A 21,990-nucleotide genomic window follows, 5' to 3' on the forward strand; every position below is an offset into this window, starting at 1 on the left:
TGCACAGAACTGAATGGGTAAATAAAACGTAAGCTGTAGCAACTAATCACTTTCCTTTCTTCCTTGAAGGTAACTTCACAGTTCAGGAAGTTGAATAGAGCCATCTTTATCACGTCACAATAGCCAAATGGTAATAAAGAGATGCCATCTCCCTCATCCAAGCTTAAATTCACCAAATGATCCTCTCCCCAGTGACTCTTTAAAGGCATAAGTAGCCACGGTTCAGATTTGCAATGCAAGGCCTAATAGTCCTTAAGTTTTGGCCTGTCAATTCACCTTTTGGCATGATATCCTTCTAACTTAAAGAGAGGTCAGATACCATTGAGAGGCCTTCATACCTGACAGCAATAAGGATTACTGAAATCCCACTATAGTATTTGAGCACAAAGCAGGTTTGAAAAAATCTTAAGGAACAGGATGAAATTAGAAATCCATCATGCTATATTTTAATGCTGTAGCCCAATGGCTGGCATTAAGTCAATAAATCATTAATGACTCTCTAACTTCCAGAACATACAAAAAGAATTCTTTGCGAGAATAAAACTAGAGGGGTTTTTTTTTTTTTGAAAATTTAAAGTTTTTCTATGAAGCAGTATATTATTAATCATATTGATACCTCTGGCATGCTCCAGAGAAAGGAGACCTTAATTTTCTAGGACAGAAGTCCAAATATACCTAATGTGGAAAAAACTAAGGCTTTGAAGAAAAATTGCATTCTCATAAGACCGACCAATGTAACAAAAGAGTTGATTGCCCAGTCTCTAAGTAGTATGATTTTCTATTTGTACCATTTCAAGAAAATGGCTTTGAGTATCATTTGGAACAATTATATACTTAACAAGGAAAGAAAAAAGGTTGTGTTTTTCCTTCTAAATCCCCACAACACTCTATCCATACCTATTACTACATTTGCCATTTCCCAAGTTTCTTTTCACTATTTGTCCCAAGGCTTAGCTTGTGATATGTGCTCCCTGAGTATACAATTACCTAAAGGATTTATCTTTGTATTCCCTGCCCCCAGCACTTTAACACTGCCTATAACAAAGGTCCTTAGTGTCTGACATGAGAAAGTACTGAAATATGAAGCATTTCTATGCTTTGACAAATACACAGAAGTTGGAAGGAATAAGAAGTGCCAAAATGCGAAAGCTCAGAGATTTAGAGGAGGACAACACATTTAGTTTTATTTCAATCAAATCACAACACTTTCTTTTCCAACTGTTGCAAAGTGCATCTACAATTTTCTATTACAGATCCACTTTTAAAAGATTTTCTGTGACATTATAGCAAGCCTTTGTTTCCCCCAAACAGAGGAATATTCCCAAATTCTTCCTCAAGTAAAAATAAAAACTCCATTCCAGTAAATGGCAATACATGAAATTACAGTAAACCAGACACTTGAAAGGATAGCCAAGAAGTCTTCCAACAGTTTATTAGAAAGAATGTAGACATTAAAAAAAAATCCTCACTGTCATGAACATAAATTGAGGTTTTCAGCCCAGGTACAAGCTGAATCCAAAAAAAAAAAGGAATAAAAAAATCCAATAGTGTATTAACATTTTTTTCCACTCATTTGCCATACTGACAGTGCAAATACAAATTTGGTCTAAATGTACAGACTCTCAAGCAACAATGTACAGCCTTTCTTAGTCCTCCATGCTAAGAGATGTAAAAGTTTAAGGGTCAAACAATACCAAATGTACAGGCTTCAAAACCATCTAAGTTAGGGCATTCACTAGTTTTAGCAAAGATACATCTGGAACACTGACAAGGGATCACTTACATACAATAATGTGAAGTAAATTTTTTGAAAAATAAAACTTTAGTGGAACAACCCTGAAGGATATGCCAGAGGAATAACATGTTACCAGTTTAAAGTATCAACCAATTCTTTCAGCCACTTTGAGTCCATGTTCTAAAATCTAAAATTTAGTTACTTTCCCTAAGCCAGAGAGCTTCCTATCATGTCAGTATCTAAGTTATGAGTAAAGGAGACTTAGGTGAGATTTTTAATTATCACAACTGCTGTGTCAATTGCTTAGGACCTCAACAGCATCATGGAAATCTGGGAAATGTTCATGCACAAGGTTATTGCCTTAGCTGACTTAAAACTGCCCCATACAATGGTACATATCAACCCTTAGTGAAGCCTTAAAAAAAACAAACAGGTTGAAAAATGGGTTAAAGGAGGCAAATACAGCATCTGCCTTTAGAGCTATCAATTCAGGAATTCTCTCAATTACGAAATCTTGCAGAGAAGTTATTTTTCTTTCTCAAAATCCAGCGATGACAACATTCCTTACTCCAGATCTGGCATTTCTGAAAAGATTTTTTAAAGATTAGTATAAATTACAAGAGGATAATAACCCAACAACTTTGAATCATTCAAAATTTTGCTTTAGCTATTTGTTAGAGGCCATAAAGAAATAATCACGTATCTTCCATAATCACGGATCTAAGAATTTTAAACAAGTAACTTCTCTATTTTGAGAATTTGGTTTTTGATGTGAAATATCTCTGTGTAGATCTATTTTTACAAAGATACTTACTTTCATCATCACTGTCTTGTGAATCCTGCAGAAAGAGAAATAAAAATTTCAACCAAATTGATCGAATATTTCTCCGCTAACTGAACTGTTCGCCTTAAAGTTGAAGCACTATACTTTTGACCAAAGTAGCAGAGACATGTGGTTACATTCATCTCATGAACTTATCAATGGACTTAAAAACAGGTTTATTTAAGATGAACAGTATGTACAGCTGAGGATATATCTTCCTATAAGATGTGTGCTTTTGGAGGGAATTGAGCCCATCCTTTGAACTCCTTTCTACTAATCAAAATGAAATTTTCTATAAAATGGTTTCTTTTCTCTCGGCATTTAATGCAAGACAAAATGGCTCAATATGAAGACCACTGGAATGACAGAAGACAATGAACTCTAATCCTAACTGTTGAACTATTTAAATAAATATTTTCCAAACTAGATCGAAAAACTTTCTTAAAGATGTTAACAGGATGCCAGGTGGGAAAATGTTGAGAAGAGTGGACCAGTATATCCTCCTTACAGATTCACAACATCCATCTGTATACTATATGTCTCTCTGACCATCCTGCTGTGATCCTGTTTAACTTTGTCAAAATATTCCCTAAACTGTTAATTGAATAAGGCACATGTCTCTGTACAATAATTATTCTGAACTATAAATCTGGTCCCTTTAAGAATGATCCATGGGACACCTGTTTCCTAGTAAGTATCCATCCCTCTAAAATGAACACTTCTAAAAGAATTGGTTTTCCCTGTAGTATTTTTTAGGAAAAAAAACCAACCAATGGCAAAAAAAGCAGTCTTGATTTATATAAAACAACCTGTAAATACATTGTTTCTTACTATTTTATTAAACATAGAAAAGAATTTATAGACTTACATCATCTGCTCCATCTACTTCTGGTAAATCTACATCCTCATCACCACCCATGTTGTTCATCATCTATTTGAAGTGTAAAAATTAGTTTTAAAAATGATGTTAAATTAAGCCCTAATTATTAGGTTGCACACTCCAGAATAAACCTTAGCTCTGCCATAGATTTCCACCAATTAAAAAAAAATTCAACTATAGGTTAGTTAGGTACTTTCCTTTCTGGAAAAAGTAGATTTTATGTAATTACATAAAATCCTGAACTGTATTAGGAAGTTAAGAGTAGGTTCTCATTGAAGAAAAGTGAAATTTTTAAAATTCATCCAACAAGATACATATGTATGATGCAGAAATTAAATACCATAATCCTGAATAGCAGGTACCTCTGGTGACTAAGAATGGGATTATTTTTAGTTGTAAAGTTTTGTATGTTCAACTAAATGGCGTGTGTATTATGGTATTCTCACTGTAGTTTTAAATATTGTGAAGAATCAATGGTAACTTAAAAAAAAAGTCCTTTGGGCTGATTAGTTTGTATAAAAGGCCTGAATACTGAATTCAGCTAAATACTAGTAACTAAGTTAAAAACAGAAAATAAACATAATCCTTGAAACAAAACATATAGGCTGTGTAAAATACTCTTACATACTTAAAAACACTGGGCCCAATAATAAGAACTGCAATATATTACGTAAAGAGGTATAAATAAGCAGACTAAATAATTCATATGGAACTTCAAAAACACGCTTACCTGAACTTCAGAGTTTGAAGGGGTCTTAAAAAGATACTGACTCAAAAACCTTTCAGTATAAAAATCCTAAGCATCTACTCTCAAATAATATGAGTAACTAGTGAAGAGTTTTCCTACATCTGAAGACACTAAATACTGGTTAAGTTTCTTTAAGCAGAAAAATACTCAGAAGTCTCCAAGTGCAATACTAGATGTCAAGATGCAATGGCAACAGACACAGAACTGAATACATTTAAGAGTTTACTTAGGAGACTGGTAAAAGTTGTAACGTGCACATCTGGGTAAATGGTGGGACCAATTACTACAGGTAAGGAGAAGCACAGTTTAGGACAATGAATATCACTTCTCCCTTCTCTCCTTTGAAATCAAGGTGCCAGAGCCATGTGAGAGATGTTAAATAAGAAACTGCATACATGAAATTGGGTACTTACTTTTTAACTTTTTTTTTTTTCCCAAAGAAACAGTAAAAACTAGCTGTGTTGTACTGACCCTAGAGTTTATTTTTTTCCCTTACACATCAACTTTAGAACTTGACAATTTTTATAAACTCATAAAAAACCAGTCTTGAAACTAAAGTAATGCAGGTCCTTACATATCACTAGGCCTTTAAAACCAAATTAAACTGACTAGAAAGACTTGTACTGAGAGGGAGGTGGAAGAATGCATTTAAAAGAACTTACCTCAGAGAAACGATCAAAATTAGACATGTCTTCATCGGAATCATCTTCCCAGTCTTTCCAATTATTAAAGTCCACACTAAGCCAATTAAGCTATAGATCAATACAAATATCACCCTCTGATTAGATTATTGAATTATGAGGTTCATACTCACTAGCAAGGCATGGAATCAGCACAAAAAAAGAATAGACTAGAAAAATCAGAAGTTAAATGCAATATATATTAGTAAATATAGTTTCATGAAGTCTCAGTTGTCAGAAACCTTTAAAAAAAATTCACTAATAGAAACTATTCAAATTCAGATAATTAACTTACTATTTTTTAAATGCCACCATGATATACTCTGATCTGATATTTGAGTAATTTATACCTTTAAGTCTTTCTCTTGAATGCAAAAGAGCCTGCATCAATTAGTGACTGACCTTATTCTGACCACCCTCGGTATTGACACTAATAAATCTCAAAGTAGAGAAAAGCGTATAGAACACAGGGCCTTAATAGTAATTATGCCATGAAATAAATACACTATGATTCCTCATACCAATTTTTAAAAATACCAGTTCCAGGTGTATAACATTGTCACTCAACATCTCCAAGTACAAAGTGATTACCTTCCAAGTTCCCTTATTGTCTGTCACTATAAAATTGACTCCTTGTACCCCTTACCTACCCCTTCAACTACCCCTCCCCTGCTGGTAATCATCAATCTGTTCTCTGTATGTGTCTTTTAGTTTTGTTGTATTTTTTTAAATTAGGTTTGTCTTTTTCCTTCTGACTCATTTTACTTATTACCCTCAAGGTCCATCCATGTTGCTGCAAATGGCAAGATTTCATTCTTTTAAGATGGCTAACTACTAATCCACTGAACAGACACACACCGGTTTACCATTCATTCATCAATGGATATTTTGGCTGCTTCCATATTTTGGTTATTTTAAATAATGCTGCAATGAATAGAGATGGCACACATTTTTTCCAACTAGTGTTTTCATATTCTTCAGATAAATACCGAGAACTGGAATGCCTAGATCATATGGTAGTTCTACTCCTATTAATTTTTTGAGAATCTCCATACTATTTTCCATAGTGGCTAAACCAGTTTATAATCGCAACAACAGCATTTCTTATTGGCCTTCTTGACATCAGCCATTCTAACAGAAGATGATATCTCATTGTGGTTTTAATTTGCATTTCTCTAATAATTAGAGATGAACCTGGGCCAAGGCAATGAAAGCCTGGAATCCTAATCACTAGGTCACCAGGGAACTGCTCTACCTGTTCCTCTGTTATTTAATTTTTATTTTATATTGGCGTATAGCAGATGTCTGCCCCCACTTTAACTGGATTTTTGTTGCCGAATTGTAGGAGTTCCTCATATACATTAGATATTAACCTTTTATCGATACATGATTTGTAAATATATTTTCCCATTAAGTAGGTTGTCTTTTCATCTTGGTGGTTTTCTTTGCTGGGCAGAAACGTTTGAGTTTGATGTCAACGTACCTTAAATTATTTAAAACTACCTAACTTTCAAAAAAAGGAAAAGAAACCTACCTTTGCCCTTTCTTTTGTTAACCTTGGCCATGACTGGCCAGATTCTCCTTTTCGTAAACAACATAAAATCGATCTGTCCGTTCTTTTATGCTTGGAATCCTATAACAAAAATAAGTGTTTTCATACTGTTATAACTCTCTAGTATCAATATAGGATACAAAGTTGCTTGTTGTCATTTCTTTCCTCCTTATTTCTTTCCCTACACCCTGAAACATCCCCTAGGCTACTGAAGATTTCATAAGCTATCCAATAGCAAAAATATCATTTTTTTTGCCTCCCCTGAACAAGGTGAATAGCATAAGAAGTTTTAAAAAAATTAGTAAACATGGTGTAAGCATAGAACATACTTAGCTACATCTATGCTTAAATAAGACAAGCATCAAGAGTACTGTCCTTATATTAACTACACTGCAATTTTAAAAAGGTTAAAAAAGACAGTACTGTCCTGAGTCCAAACATTGATAACAACAAAAATAATATGCAGAGAAGCAGTTACAAGATGGAAAACAATGCAAACCATGCAATTATATTTTAGCCTCTGAACAGTTAAGAATTAGTATTTATCTCTAAAATGAGTATTTAAATTATGTCCATTTCCTCACAATTTAAAGTTAAATTTAAATTTTTTTGGGGATTAAAGTTTCAAAACTACTTACATTTGGATCAATACAGTGAAAAAGATCAATTTCATTTAAATGTTTAAAATTATCACTTCCTCCAAGACAACTGTACAAAAAAAAGGGGGAAAATGAGTTTCAAAGAGGTAAAGATTAGTAATAACTTCAGAGAAAACACAAAACAAGCAAACCAAAGCTATTCAAACTGTCTGAAACAAGTATTTCACCCAATGATATAAAAATGGTAATTTACCTGAATGTAAGTTTCGATTTTTCAAAATTTACATTAACATCTTTACTGTCTTCAACACAAAATTCAATGAAGACATAGTCCCTCCGATCGTACCACTTTGCAGAAGCAGGTTGCCTATAATGAGATAAAATTAGACAAAGTTAAGCTGAAGTTCACTAAGTGGGTATTTACATAAACCTCCGAAATTTAGCATGTAAGTAACATACTTCTATTCTCCATAAGAGCATTATTTTGAGGGAGTATTACAATTTAAAATGTGAACTATTAATATGTTTTTCCCCTAACAGGTGCATTTCAGGTTAAAATGCAATGATACTGTTCCCTCATAGGAAGGGATTTTAAAACATACGACCAAAATGTTCAATGGAGTTAACCACTTAGGTAGCCCTGTTAAAATTTATGTGCTACTTCTTTATAGCCCTGCTCTTAAAAATTCAACTTCACATGATTTAAAAGAACTAATCCATTGTCATATGAAATACAGTATGCAACATTTCTACTTACAATTCGAGAAACTGGGGGGGGGGGGGGGGAATTTTTTTACAAGTATGAGAAATGACAGTATTTCAAAGTTCTGCCTAAAGCTCTACTCATCCATCAAAAATTATGTTTTAAAATATAACTAAAAATCTGCTAGAAGCAAATACAGTCAAATATGGTTAATTAACAGGCAGTAAAGATTATAAGCACTTCCTAGGTGGTGCTAATGGTGAAGAATCCACCTGCCAATGCAGGAGATGCAAGAGACATGAGTTTGATCCCTTGGTAGGGACGATCCCTTGAAACAGGAAATGGCAACCCAATCGGTATTCCTGCCTGGAAAATCCCATGGACAGAGAATCCTGGTGGGCTACAGTCCATGGGGTCACAGAGTCAGACAATACTGAGTGCACACACACACAAGATTACATGTGATAAATAAAATTTTTCTTTGTTATCTTCAAGACCAAGACAGGTTACTTCGATAAATATTTACACACTCATAAAAATTCCAAGAATTCTCACACACACACATGCAGGCATGTGCGCACGAAGAACAGGTAGATTAACAGCACTTGCCTCTAAAGCATGAGCCAGAAAGAGAAAAGAAAGGAAATAGAGCCATATCAATCTCAACTGTTACAATTATTTAAAAAACCATTTATTTTGCATTTTGGGTGCAATTACTTTTTAAAAATAAGTATGTGCCACTTTGATCACCTAAAAACCAAAGTTGCAGGAATTATTTGTATTTTTAAAAACTTTTCTATAAACCCAAAACTTCAAATCCGAACTTTTAAACAAATTAGTTATATTGTCAAACACTACTCATAAATCAACTCAACATAAAGGAATTGTTTGCTTCCAAAATTCCCAATCCTAAGGTGTAACCGTTTCAAGTTCTAAAATGTTACAGCCACAGCTCATTAATATTTTTACACAATGGTTACACTTGTGTAATGGTTAAACTAGTTGCCACACACTACTCTGGAACACTGATATCAGCTCTGAAATTAAAAGTTATAAATGGCGGGACTTCCCTGGTGGTCCACTGGCTGAGACTCCAAGCTCCCCATGCAGATCAGGTTTGATCCCTGGTCAGGGAACTAGATTCCACAAGCCGCAACTAGGGAGCCCACATGCCACAACTAAGACCCAACACAGGCAAATAAATATTTAAAAAAAATTATAAACAGCAATTTCCAAAGCCGAAATACCAACAAATCATTTCTTTAGGCATCTACTGGCAGACTGGGGTGGGATTTAAAAATGTCTTTGAAAAATGTCTATGACTTCCCCGGTGGGTCAGACGGTAAAGCGTCTGCCTACAAGGTGGGAGACCTAGGTTTGATCCCTGGGTCAGGAAGATCCCCTGAAGACAATGGCAACCCACTCCAGTACTCTTGCCTGGAAAATCCCACGGATGAAGAATCCTGGTAGGCTACAGTCCATGGGGTTGCAAACAGTCGGACACGACTGAGCGACTTCACTTTGAAAAAGAACCAAACTTCTGTGGACTAAAAAAAATTAAAATCACAACTTCTAATGTTACTATGTCAATGTACATATATGATTTAGAAGTTTATTAATAGGTTCCAATAGGCCACACATTACCTCTAGTTCATTTTCTTGGCAAAACAGTTTTCTCAATATGTGGTAATATGTTTGGCCTTTTCTATGCAGCTTGTGGGATCTTAGTTTCCCAGCCAGAGGTCAAATGGGCCTTCAACAATGAAAGCACCAGCAGTCCTAATCCCTGGACTGAGAAGGAATTCCCCCCATGTTTACTCTTTAAAGGAAAATATTTAGTACTTGTTAACTCATTATTGACTAGGGAATTTTTGCAAAAACACCAGTGGCTGGAAATCTGTTATGTAAGTGAATATTTAACATCTCTGGTCAATAATGTTTGGGTAACAAATGTTTGGGCTTCCCAGATGGCTCAGTGGTAACGAACCTGCCTGCCAATGCAGGAGACACAGGTTCGATCCCAGGGGTAGGAAGATGCCCTGAATAGGGAATTGGCAACCCACTTTAGTATTCTTGCCTGGGAAATCCCATGGACAGAGCCTGGCAGGCTACAATCCACGGTGGTCCAAAGAGTTAAACATGACTCAGGAACTAAACAATTAAACAAATTAATATCTCTTTGGTCAATAATATGTTGGAACTTCTCTATGATCCAGTGGTTGAGAATCTCCCTTTGAAGGGGACTTGGGTTGAGCCCTGGCTGGAAAACTAAGATCCCATATGACTCAGGGAAACTAAGCCCACTAACTGCAATTACTGAGCCCAGGGCTCTGCAATGAGAAGCCTGCATACAGCAAAGAGGCCACATGCTACAACGAAGACCCAGCACAGCCAAAAATTTAAAGAAATAAAAATAAAAACAATGTTTTGCCCACTTGAGGCAAAAAAAGTATGGTGTCTCTCTCCTTGGCCAGTGACAATTTGAAAGAATGATTGCAAATTGATCCAAATACACTGACTATAAATACTCCAAATTTATATTGATTAAAAAACTATCCACAATTCTAGATCACCAGAAGATGATACAGCTCCAATTCTTTACAAAAAGGCAACTAAGAAGAAAGAACAGGCATCTATCCTGTTTTCCCTTTATGAATGTTTAAATTTTGTTTATCCATTTATATTTTATTTTTGGCTGCACTGGGTCTTCACTGTTGCTCTCAGGCTTTCTCTAGTTGCAGTGCTCAGACTTCTCTTGTTGCAGAGTGCAAGTTCTAGGGTGTGCAGGCTCCACTTCTGGCTCTAGTGGAATGCAGGCTCAGCAGTTCTGACACACAAGCTTAGCTGCCCTGTGGCATGTGGACTCTTTCCAGATCAGCGATAGAACCTATGTCCTCTGCATTGGCAGAGATTCTTTACCACTGGACCACCAGGGAAGTCCCCTTTATGAATCTTTATTCATGATACCTGAATAGGACCATTTCATGAAGGAAGCTTCCTTACAGAATTCTAGCTCTGGTATGGAATAAAACGTGAGGGGCAAAAACAAAAAATAAAATAAAATCACCATTTTTCAATCTTTATACTGATTTGGCAGTTATTCATCAATAAATAGGACCATGAGTAATGATTAGATGAAGAGCAGATAAAGAATTTATGATCTCAGCATCACCAAAAGTGGGACAACCAGACATTTACCTTCTGATTGATCAATATGATTCATTCCAATCTAGAACATAACTGTTCTAGATTAAAAGAGACCTAAGAACTATCGAACAAGCACAATTTGTAAATCTGGTATGCATCTCAATTCAAACTGAATATAAAAAAAAGATTCCCAAAACCACGGAAACCTGTCCTAGATATGGAGAGAGTATTAGAAAACGTGAAAGCTGGTAGTTTTGTTAGGTGTGAAAGGCACTGCTTTACAAAAGGGAAAAAAACCTCCACTCAAGATTAAGAGAGAAGTACGTGAGGCTTGCGTTAAATTAATTAAGGAAAGGAAAGGAGGAGAGAGAAAGCTACGTGGCAATGACCTGCTAAACGTTCAAACTGCTAAGGGTAGATGGGTTTATTATTTTCACACTTTAGAAAAATGATATTAAATGGTTTTGACACAGAATGGTTTGTTTCTTTAGAGCAACACAGTCTAATGGTGAAACTGTGTTATTTAAAAAGAAAAATCAATCTTTTCCATTCAATTAAGACACAAAACAACAAAGACTGAAATAGCTACAACCCAGAAAATCTGTCTAGGATTTATTGTCCAATTGTCCCTTATTCTCAAGTTTAGTAATTATTGTTTTGGTAAACAGAATTGCCTGTTGTCAAAGGTACCTAGACTGCAGATGTTCCTTACTTAAAGGAACATGTCTGGGATTTTCTTCAATATAAAATCCACTGGGGAAAAGGGAGGGGGGTAGATAAAATAAGAATAACCCTGTACTGATAAAGGTTGAGACTGAATAATGGGTTTCTGAAGAATTCATTGTAGTATTCTATCTTTCCTGTTTTGGGGGGTGAGGGGGGAACAGTATCGCTAAAAACAAATACCCAGATTTAAAAAAAAAAAAAAAATGAATTTTTATTGGCCCAAGCTGACTTACAATGTAGAATTAACTTGATTAATGAAAATTCTTCTCCCAGCATGTTTACCAATGGCTATTTCAATACTGGTAAACACGCTTTTCCAGCCAATTGAACAACGTAATCTGAAATGGTTAACAGTACCATTTACCATGTTAAAGTAGAGTGTTTACCTTCTTCACGGAGGAGGCAATGGCTACCCACTCCAGTACTCTTGCCTGGAAAATCCCATGGACAGAGGAGCCTGGTGGGCTGCAGTCCATGAGGTCGCTAAGAGTCGGACTGAGCGACTTCCCTTTCACTTTTCACTTTCATGCATTGGAGAAGGAAATGGCATCCCACTCCAGTGTTCTTGCCTGGAGAATCCCAGGGATGGGGGAGCCTGGTGGGCTGCCGTCTATGGGGTCGCAGAGTCGGACACGACTGAAGTGACTTAGCAGTACCTTCTTCAAGTGGAGTTATGCATTAAGAAGCTATAGTAATGGAGGAGGCGCACCACTGGTGACCTGGCCGCTCTATCAAAAACCAAGTACATAAACTCTTCGGTTTCTGTTCATATCAAGGACAATGGAATCTGGGAGGATCTTTCTTCTTTCCTTGAATTCACATTCAGTAATCTAGATTTACATCATTGTTACAGCCTGAATTGTGTCCCAAATTCCTATGTTTAAGTCCTAAACCCCCAAATTACTATGTTAAGTCCTAGACCTCATGTGACTGTATTTGGAGACGGGGTCTTTAACATAAAATGAGGTCTTATAGTGGGCCATAATGCAGTATGACTAATGTCCTTATAAGAGATCAGAATAGCTACAATGAAGCAACCTAAATGTCCATACACAGAGGAACGGATGAAGAAAATATGATAGGTATATACAATGAAATATTACCCTCAGCTGTAGAAAGGAATGAAATAACACCATTTGTAGAGACATGAATGGACCTAGAGTTTGTCATACAGAGAGAAGTCAGAAAGAGAAAGACGAGTATCATATAATATCGCTTATATATGGAATCTAGAAAAATGGTACAGAAGAACTTATTTGCAACGCAGAGAGTCAGATGTAGAGAACAAATTTATGGTTACCAAGCAGGGAAGGGAGGAGTGGGAAGAAGTGAGAGATTAGGACTGACATATACACACTACTATATATAAAACTGACAACTAATGAGAACCTTTTGAATAGCACAGGGAACTGTGGTGACCTAAATGGAAAGGAAATCTAAAGAGAGGATATATGTATACATAACTGATTCACTGTACTGTACAGCAGAAACAAACACAGCACTGTACTTCAATAAAATTAATTTTAAAAATATATTAATTTTTTACAAAAATATGGGAAGACCCTGTGAAGACAGATGAAGGCCATTTGCAAGCCAAGTAGAGGCTTCAAAAGAAAGCAACCTTTCTGACACCTTGATCTTGAACTAACCACCCTCCAGAATTGTAAGGAAAAAATTTTTACTGTTTAAATCACACATCCTCTAGTACTTTGCTATGGCAGCCCTAACAAACTAATACGATCATTTACCAGATAATAAAAGCAAACTCAAATGATCCAAATCAGAGGTTGGCCCAGGAGCCATTTGGTGTATATATATATACACATATGCATATATATGTGAATAAATTATTATTTATTTTTGGTTGTGCTGGGTCTTCATTGCTTTGTGCAGGCTTTCTCTAGTTGTGGTGAGCGAGACTACTCTTTGTTGCAGAGCATGGGCTCAGCAGTTGTGGGGCACAGGCTTAGTTGCTCCACAGCATATGGAATCTTCCTGGACCAGGGACGGAACCTATGTCCCCTGCATTGGCAGGTGGATTCTTATCCACTGTGCCACCAGGGAAGTCTTAACTTTTGTAATATTTAAGAGTTGCAAAAATAAGAATGTGAGACAGGGATACTCATGGCCTGTAAAGCCTAATAGTTACCAAGTGACCCCGATCTAAACCATCAGAAAATACGAGAGGAAATCCTACCCTTAACCTAAATAGTAACAGACACACATACTCACTCACTTGAAAGGCAAACCAAGTGTTTATGAAATTCCTTTTTGTCTTCTGTGAGGATCATATCACATCACCCTTTTTCCTATTAACCCAGAGAAAGGCTGATTTTAAACTCTACCATCTAAATTATGTTGGATTTATCTCTAGTCTTATACAAACCCTGGCAAAATCCCACACTACTGTTCAAGTCTGTTAATCCATTTTTTAATACTAACATAGATGCAAAACTTTCATCATCTCTCTATACATTATGTGAATAAGTCACTAATTACAACACCACCCAAAATCCCTGAATTGGGACATTCCAAGTTCTTCTGACAAATATTTTCAAGTTCAATATTTAGGGCTATGTCAATTCGAGCAATTAAAAATTGCATTACCTAAAATTCTCTTCTGTAGTTTTGACTAAAATTTCTTAGTTTGTCTTAGAATGAATGACAGAGTGGAAACCACATTTGTTCCCAAATACTACTTTTAACATACTAGAATCTGGTGCATCTTAACTATGGTTTGTATGAAAACAATAAGCACTTCTCTCCTTATTTTAAATTGGAGAATGATTCTTTACAATGTTGTGTTGGTTTCTATCTTACAACATGAATCAGCTATAAGTATTCATATGTTGCTTAGCTGCTCATTCATGTCTAGACTTTTTAGCAACCCCACAGACTGTAGCCCACCAGGCTCCTCTGTTCATGATTTTCCATTCAAGAATACCGGAGTGGGTTGCCATTTTCTACTTCAGAAGATCTTCCCAACCTAGAGATAGAACTCACATCTCCTGCATTACAGGTGAATTCTTACTACTGAGCTCTGAGGGAGGGGCACTTCTCCCTTTAAAAAAATGGACGCACCACTGACTTCCCCTAGTGCTCCAGTGGTTAAGATGCCATTTTCCCAATGCAGGAGTCATGGGTTCTTTCCTTGGTCAGGATCCTGCATGCGGCACAGATTGGCCAAACAACAAAACCAAAAATGTTCTACTTTTGTAAAAGTACTTAAAGGGCTTAAAAAATGTGATATGAGCACATGCTAAATGACAAGAATCTTTGTGATAAAACAAATATTGTTAAATGTGTCTTGGGACTTCCCTGGTGGTCCATGCTCCCAATGCAGGGGACCCAGGTTCAATTCCCAGTCAGGGAATTAGATACCGTACATTTCACCGAAAGATCCTGCATGTCACAACTAAAAATCCTGCATGCCACAACGAAAACTGAAGACACAAAGTGGCCACAACTGAAACCAGGCACAGCCAAAGTAGTAAGTACATTTTGAAAAGATAAATTTGGGCTTCCCTTGTGGCTCAGTGGTAAAGAATCTACCTGCCAATGCAGGAGACACAGGTTCGATCCCTGGTCTGGGAAGATCCCACGTGCCACAGAGCAACTAAGCCTGTGCAGACTCTATTGCGCCTGTGCTCTAGAGCTTGAGAGCCGCAACTACTGAGCCCATGTGCCACTACTGAAGCCCATGTGTCCTAGAGCCCACGCTTCCCAACAAGTGAGGCCACTGCAAGGAAAACCTCGGGCACTGCAACTAGGTAGCAGCCCTCCCACTGGTAGCAACTAGACAAAAACCCATGCAGCAACAAAGACCCAGCACAGCTACAAACAAATAAGAAATTAAAAAATGTATTAGGTTTTATCTTCAACTGATGGGCACATATAGAAATTAATCAAGCATAAAAAGTTAAAGTATTACTTTTTTACCGAAAGGCCAATTTCTTTGGATGTAAAAAAAAAATTGGAGGGTAGAAGGGCAGAATCTCTTAAAAGAGAATCTATGGTAATACCACTCAATTAATTAAGAGAAAGATCAGTCTGATCAAATTATAACTAATAAATATTCCCAAAATAAACATTTCCCTAATAAAGGGCTCACAAACAAGTCAAACATAATTTGAGGATATATACTCATTTGGTGGTACTTCTTTTCCCGATTTCCCCAAATACAGCAAAGCCTCAGTTAACAGAATCTAAAGCTATAGATGACTCTCACCAACTTTACCTTTCAACTACTGACCAGCAATCTACTTTTGAATCTATATGATATATAGCTGAATTTGACCAAAGATGTGATATAGCAGAACACAGGACCAGCTGTAGAAGATCTGAGTTAGTCCCAACCTTCACTGTCAAGAACCTCATAGTCGAGCCTTATAGCTAAGAGATTTAGAATTTGAATATTATTCAATAAACAAGTATTTATTGAACATGATACCAGGAACTGTCTAGATACAACTGTCCAGAGATAAAATGCCTTTAAGAAACTCACATTCAAGTTGGATGACATTTAGCCCAAAAGTCTTCTATGAAACATGGGTGTAGATGGTTCAGATCCATTACTAGTTATGATTTATCTTTCTTAAAGCATAAATATGTGATACACCATAAGATACTTGTGTTGGTTAGCACTTTCAAAGGCAACTCATCTGTGTATTTAACTGTAAGATACATTATGACATACAACCTCACATACTTTATTCAGAAGTAATGACAGTCCCCTATGAATTCATTTTTAATGGAACATGTTTGTTTGAATTAAAAGATCACTTTGAATTCTAAGATATAACAATAGTAATCAGAACACTAAATTTTTTTTTAAAGTAGAACTTAATGGAGTAAATATACTCTATGTTTAGAGGATAAACTAAACATTTCTAGTAAATGGAAAGCTTCTTAAAGACTAGAATCACTCATTTTTAATATACCTCGAGTATTTTTAAACATCTAGAAAAATTACAGGGACTTCCCTGTGGTCCAGAGGCTAAGACTCCACGCTCCCAATCAAAGGGGCCCAGGTTCTATCATCCCTGATCAGGGAACTAGATCCCACATGCTGGAACTAAGACCAGGCACAGCCGAACCAATAAATAAACATTAAAAGTAAAAAAAATTTTAAAAAGGAGAAAACAGAAAAAAAGTTTAAAAAAGATGTCACAGAAGTTCAGAATAACTGACACTTTTAAGTCTGGAAACTGGCCTATCATTTACAAAAAAAGAAACTGGTAATCTATTTCAGTTTGTATCAAGTGAGGAATGATATGGAAACATGAATAATTCTGCTAAAAAAGATAAAAAGCAGTTCCAGTGAGTTAAGTATTATCAAAAGTCCTGCCTGTAAACATCTAAAACCAAACTCTATTTCACATATTCTTTGCTCACAGAAACCCTGATATCCTTCTCATATTTTCAGATCTTCTGTATGTCAGTTGCACTACTATGTAAAACTTTCTGGAAAAGTGATCTGAATATACATCTAAGTCCAGTGATTCCCAAACTGGGTGCCAAGGTGGATCACAGCTCTATGGGAGAATTTACAGAGCTGTCACAGAAGATTTCAAATTTAAAAGGAATTCAGCGATACTCAGCTTCAGTCAAGATACCAAGTAGCTCAGTTTCAACAGTAGATTATTGCACTATATCCTTCTTCTCCACTAAGTTTCATCTTTGCATAGCTGGGTTTCTGGAGGCTGTTCTAATTTAAAACTAACAAAATAACACAACAAACCAAAAACAAACAAACAAAAAAATCAATGCGGAATTGAGATGGAAGTATCCAATCTGATTTCAAGGTATAACAAGTGATAGAGTGCCCAAAAGGCAGACACCTTCCATTAATAACCATAGTTATTCAAGAAACTACATTTTTCTTGCAATTTATGTGTATTAGTTTTCCAAAGAGTTAGGAAGTTGTTAGGACAAAGCATTTAAGTTGTTTGGATCCAACTACCTAATAAATAGAACTGCTAGGTTACGCCATTTGGCTGTCTAGCAGCACCATTAAAAAACTAACCAACCCCAAAACAGTTAACAACAAAAACAGAAACACTACCAAGACACCAAGGGGTCAGTGAACCTTTGTGCTAGTTCCTTTCTTTGGTAATTACCACTTTAAAATATAAAAGTGAATATGTTCTTAAATACACTATTCCCGACCCAACATAGTGCCTTTCTTCCAAGCAACTCTATGACTTTCTCACATTCCCACTTTTGTGCACATATCCTTTTAACATCGTCAAACCAGGTACAATTTTTAATTTTTCTTCATATAAATAAAACTGAAGCAAGGTCACTCTCTCATTGCTTCCATTACAGATTTCAGAGCCTCTTATCTCAGGAAGTGGGAAGGTTTTAATAGAAGCAGTTATATTAGATAATAAAACCGAGCTACAGACATGTTTAGTGATCGTGAAGTCGCTCAGTCGTGTCCGACTCTTTGCGACCCCATGGACTGTAGCCCAGTAGGCTCCTCTGTCCATGGGATTCTCCAGGCAAGAATATGGAGTGGGTTGCCATTTCCTTATTGGAAATATAAGGACCACTTGGACAATTATTCTCCCTTTTCATAAAGTAGGGGAAAAAAATTGCTGTCAGAAATTCTAGGTTCAAATCATAGTTGAAGAACCAAACCTTGTAGTAATACTCAAAATTTAAAAAAACACCTCTGTGACTTACATCCTTTCAGTACACAAAGATAATTAATGGAAAGAGCCCTGACATAAACCCTTTCTAGCAATAAACTATGGGTACATGAGAAGATCAACTATTGCATAGACAATCCACAAAAAAACGTTTTATTTGGCTCTGGAATAGAACACAGGTGAATTGGCATCTTCCTGGAAAACCAAAAGTTCAAAGGTGTTCTGGGGAAGTCAGCTTGTAAATGTAAAATCTATCACTGCCAATCTACACAGCAAATAATAACACTTTAAAATACACTAGATACAGCAATTTTCAATTTAGTGTTTCAGAACTAGACTGATTCTAAACAGTTGATATTACAAAGGTATTTTTTTCCTGGGACGCAATTATCACTAACCACCTATGACTCCACAATGATACAGCTTCTAAAAGATCTTTAAACACAATTCAACAGGAAAATCTTAACAATACATACTGGTCTGCACTCAAGTCATCTGTCACTTTGCTTCTACTGCCTTCTAGTGCAAACACAGAAAAAAAAACGAAAAGAAAATCCAGTTGCCAGGTTACAGTGATTAGAAAATCAACACTGAACAAAAGCCATCATCAGTTACTCTTAGCTTATAGACATTAACCATATGCTGTATGGTCATTATTACCACTTGTTTTGGAGATTGAAAACAGATGGATTTTATTTTGGGAACAATCTTACAAAGTTGAATGATGGCAAAGTAAGTACGATGTTAACCAACGGTAACAATAGTCACAGTAAGTTTCTCGACAGTGTAATAATTTAAGTAAAAGACATTGGAAAGAAGGACTTCAAATAGCTCAAATCTAAACATTTTACACCATCTCTTAACAGGTTCAACTTAAAACCAACTACAATAGCTTAAAAAAGAAAAAGTAAAGTAGCACCCTCTGCGGGGGATTTGTGTGGGTCTTAAACAGAGGAGAGGTCCTCAATTTCAGCATTCTCTAAAGTAGGAGAATGACTTCCTTGGTGGCTCAGACGGTAAAGCATCTGCCTACAATGCAGGAGACTTGGATTCGATCACTGGGTCGGGAAGATCCCTTGGAGAAGTAAATAGCAACCGACTCCCGTTCTGGAGAATCCTGGTAGGCTACAGTCCGAGAGTCGGACACGACTGAGACTTCACTTCTACATAAACTACTAGACAAAAGTTTAAAAACTTGAAAGAAATTTACCTAGGAAATGACTGAAGAGCTAAGAAGTGATAAAAAGCAGACCCTAAACCCTTGAGATGTCCGGCAAAAACGTCTTTCTCCACAACTAAAACAATGTTTCCAGCAGACATCAACAAAATGAACCCTCATCAGCCAAGATTCTTCCTAGGACTCTTAACTAAAAAGTCTTTTCCAACTCAAGTAACTGACTCATAATACTCATCTTGTAAATTCATTCAGTCATTAATAAGATCTCCTAGAGAACTTGCTAGAGGGTATATATGGAGTTATCTTAAAACAAATGAGATTTACCTGGACTCTTCAAAACACTCATTTTGAAAGTAGCATTCTTAATTATAGACAGACTGCTTTTAGAAATAGTGATTGTTACACTTTTCCCGAGTTCTTAATCTATTTACAATACAAATACTTAATATCTCTTACCTATTTAACTATCTCATGTGACCTCCCAGAGTGTTTCTATGTCAAACCATATTCAACGTACTATTTCTTCGTGAAAAGATTTGCTTGGCTACATTTAACCTATTAAAAGTTGGTAATGCCTTAAGTGAGGATTCATGTCCTCACAGTTTTAAAACTTGACAATCCTTGTACATTATCTGGAATACGGATTTCTTAAGAGTAAAAGCACAAACTACGTCGATTAAAATCTATTATATACTTTTGGGGGTGGAGGAATCCTTTCAAATTCTAATATTTACAATAATACACGCGTTCTTCTCAAGGCTTATTTTCCATCGTTAACTAGCTCTGGTGTTTTTTTCCATATCCATTTAGATGTCTAACTAAATATACTCACCGCAAAATCATTATTTTATTAAGGAAACCCTTGAAAGTGCATTATTTTTTCCAGGAATAAAAACTGTTCCCCTCAATTGCTCTCCATATGCAATTTTTAGGAAGCATTTAGTGCCAAAAAACTCTCACATCTGAAAAGGTAAAGCTTTCCCTGAGAAAAATTTAAAGGCTGAAAGTGGCGGTGCCAAGATTTCTCATTTGGTTAAAATCATCAAGGTTTCCCTGTATCATAAAATTTCTAAAGTATCTAGTCACCTCACATAAACAAATTTGAGCCAAAGTAGGGACATACCTGTTTCATCCTTAAATTAAGCTAGGATACCGAAAGCTCGCCTCAAGTTTAACATAGAACACAGAAAATGTCCATAAGTATTTCTCGACTCCAACACGTGCAGAACTCCCCGCTCAATGGTAATTCCTCGCTGCCAGGGACACGATTGAGTTTTGGCAACCTTCACTCCCTTAGCGAGACTGGAGTCAGGAGGAAGTCTGGAAAGACCATGCTCAAGCAATCACGACCCCGAGAGGGAAGTTAAGTTGCGAAGAAGGTATGGCCTCCCTCCAGTCGCCTAGAAGTACCTGTCGCTCGCGGGGGAGGGCCGCGTGGTGCTCTACGACGAGCACCAGCAGCCTCGTGGTAGCACCCACCGCAGGTGCACTTGGCGCCGGGCCTAGTCCCAGCATCACAGAGCGACAGGGGCAAACTGCCCCTGGAGCGGAGCAGAGGCCCACGAGGGTCCACGCCTCCAGGGCGCCCGCGTGGTTAAAAGCTCACAGGAGATTAAGGCCTACGGCTAAGTTACCGAGAGTTAGGAGCGGCCCGCCCGGCCGATGGGGGGTAAGTGGGATTTCCGGCGCAAGGAAGCCAAAGGCCAGTTTAGAGGTGGGGAAAGCGGACATCGGAGGAAAAATGTCCTCCACCCGCCAACGGTAACCGGAACTAGGATAATGAACCTCCCACCCCCAGGCAAGAACGATTTCCACTGAGGACGAAAGCCGAGGGGGCCGAAAGAGGGGGAGGGGAAGGGACGGCTTCCCGGCAGCCCCCCGCGCGGCCTCGGCCTCCCTCCCGGACGACCTTCTCTCGGCGGGGTATCGCACTCACATCGTGAAACGGGGCAGGGGGACGGGCGAACGGGTGGGCGGGCCTCTCCGGCGGCAGCTCCTGGGCAGGCGACTCCTCTCCGGTGGCGACTCCGGCGTCTTCTCCCCAGTCGCGGCCTCTTCTCGCTTTCCTCAAGCGACGGCGGCGGCGGCGGCGGGCTCGACCTGGCTCCCCAGAATGCACCGCGCGGGGAGAGCGACTCCTCCGGTCGGAGAGAAGAGGAAAGTGTAGGAAAAGGGGCGCGAGGACGGAGAATGAACGTGCGTGCGTGCGAGCGAGGGGTGGTGAGGCCGGGCGGCGGCTGGTGACGCAGCAAAATGCCCGGGCCTAGCCGCCGCGCGTGCGCACTCTTTGTTTTCGGGCTCCTGCGCGGCTTTCTAGAGATATCTACGGAAAGGGCGGGGCCTCCCAGCTCCTTCGCGATCCTTCCCGGCGCTGGCTCCGCCCTACGTCCGCAGCCTCTGGCCGGACTGGTTCCCGCCGCTCCTCCCGCGCTCCCCCCTAGCGGTGGAAAACCGTTGGCCGTCTAACCGCCGCGCCACGCGCCTCGGACTATCTCCCAGAAAAACGGCCGCGTTGGCCGCGGAAGAAAGGCCGAGGCGAAGGGTGCGGAGCCCAGAGTCTCGGAAAG

General features: G+C 37.9%; 1 protein-coding gene across 3 annotated transcripts; it reads right to left on the reverse strand.

Moving 5' to 3' along the window:
- Positions 1–1,157: 1,157 nt before the first annotated feature.
- On the reverse strand, positions 1,158–21,722 carry PTGES3 (prostaglandin E synthase 3). 3 transcript variants are annotated; one of them, XM_055578204.1, is made up of 8 exons: positions 21,360–21,722; positions 7,271–7,384; positions 7,057–7,126; positions 6,401–6,499; positions 4,849–4,938; positions 3,427–3,489; positions 2,550–2,574; positions 1,158–2,319 (listed from the first exon to the last, which is right to left on the reverse strand). In XM_055578204.1, coding segments are annotated over exons 1-8 (483 nt in total). In that variant the 5' UTR covers positions 21,362–21,722; the 3' UTR covers positions 1,158–2,299. The 3 variants fall into 3 exon arrangements, with proteins under 3 accessions (XP_055434179.1, XP_055434190.1, XP_055434178.1); XM_055578215.1 differs by lacking the exon at positions 3,427–3,489; XM_055578203.1 differs by lacking the exon at positions 2,550–2,574.
- Between the last annotated feature and the right edge of the window lie 268 nt (positions 21,723–21,990).

Source organism: Bubalus kerabau, chromosome 1, assembly GCF_029407905.1.
Source record: "Bubalus kerabau isolate K-KA32 ecotype Philippines breed swamp buffalo chromosome 1, PCC_UOA_SB_1v2, whole genome shotgun sequence".
In the NCBI taxonomy this organism is placed as follows: Eukaryota; Metazoa; Chordata; class Mammalia; order Artiodactyla; family Bovidae; genus Bubalus; species Bubalus kerabau.

Coding starts and splice junctions, on each gene's coding strand:
- PTGES3 (XM_055578203.1), bottom strand. Junction 3,490..4,848: donor ATTTTGATCGTTTCTCTGAG/GTAAGTTCTTTT, acceptor CACTTCAAATAG/ATGATGAACAACATGGGTGG. Junction 2,320..3,426: donor AAGTAGATGGAGCAGATGAT/GTAAGTCTATAA, acceptor AAATCTTTTCAG/AAATGCCAGATCTGGAGTAA.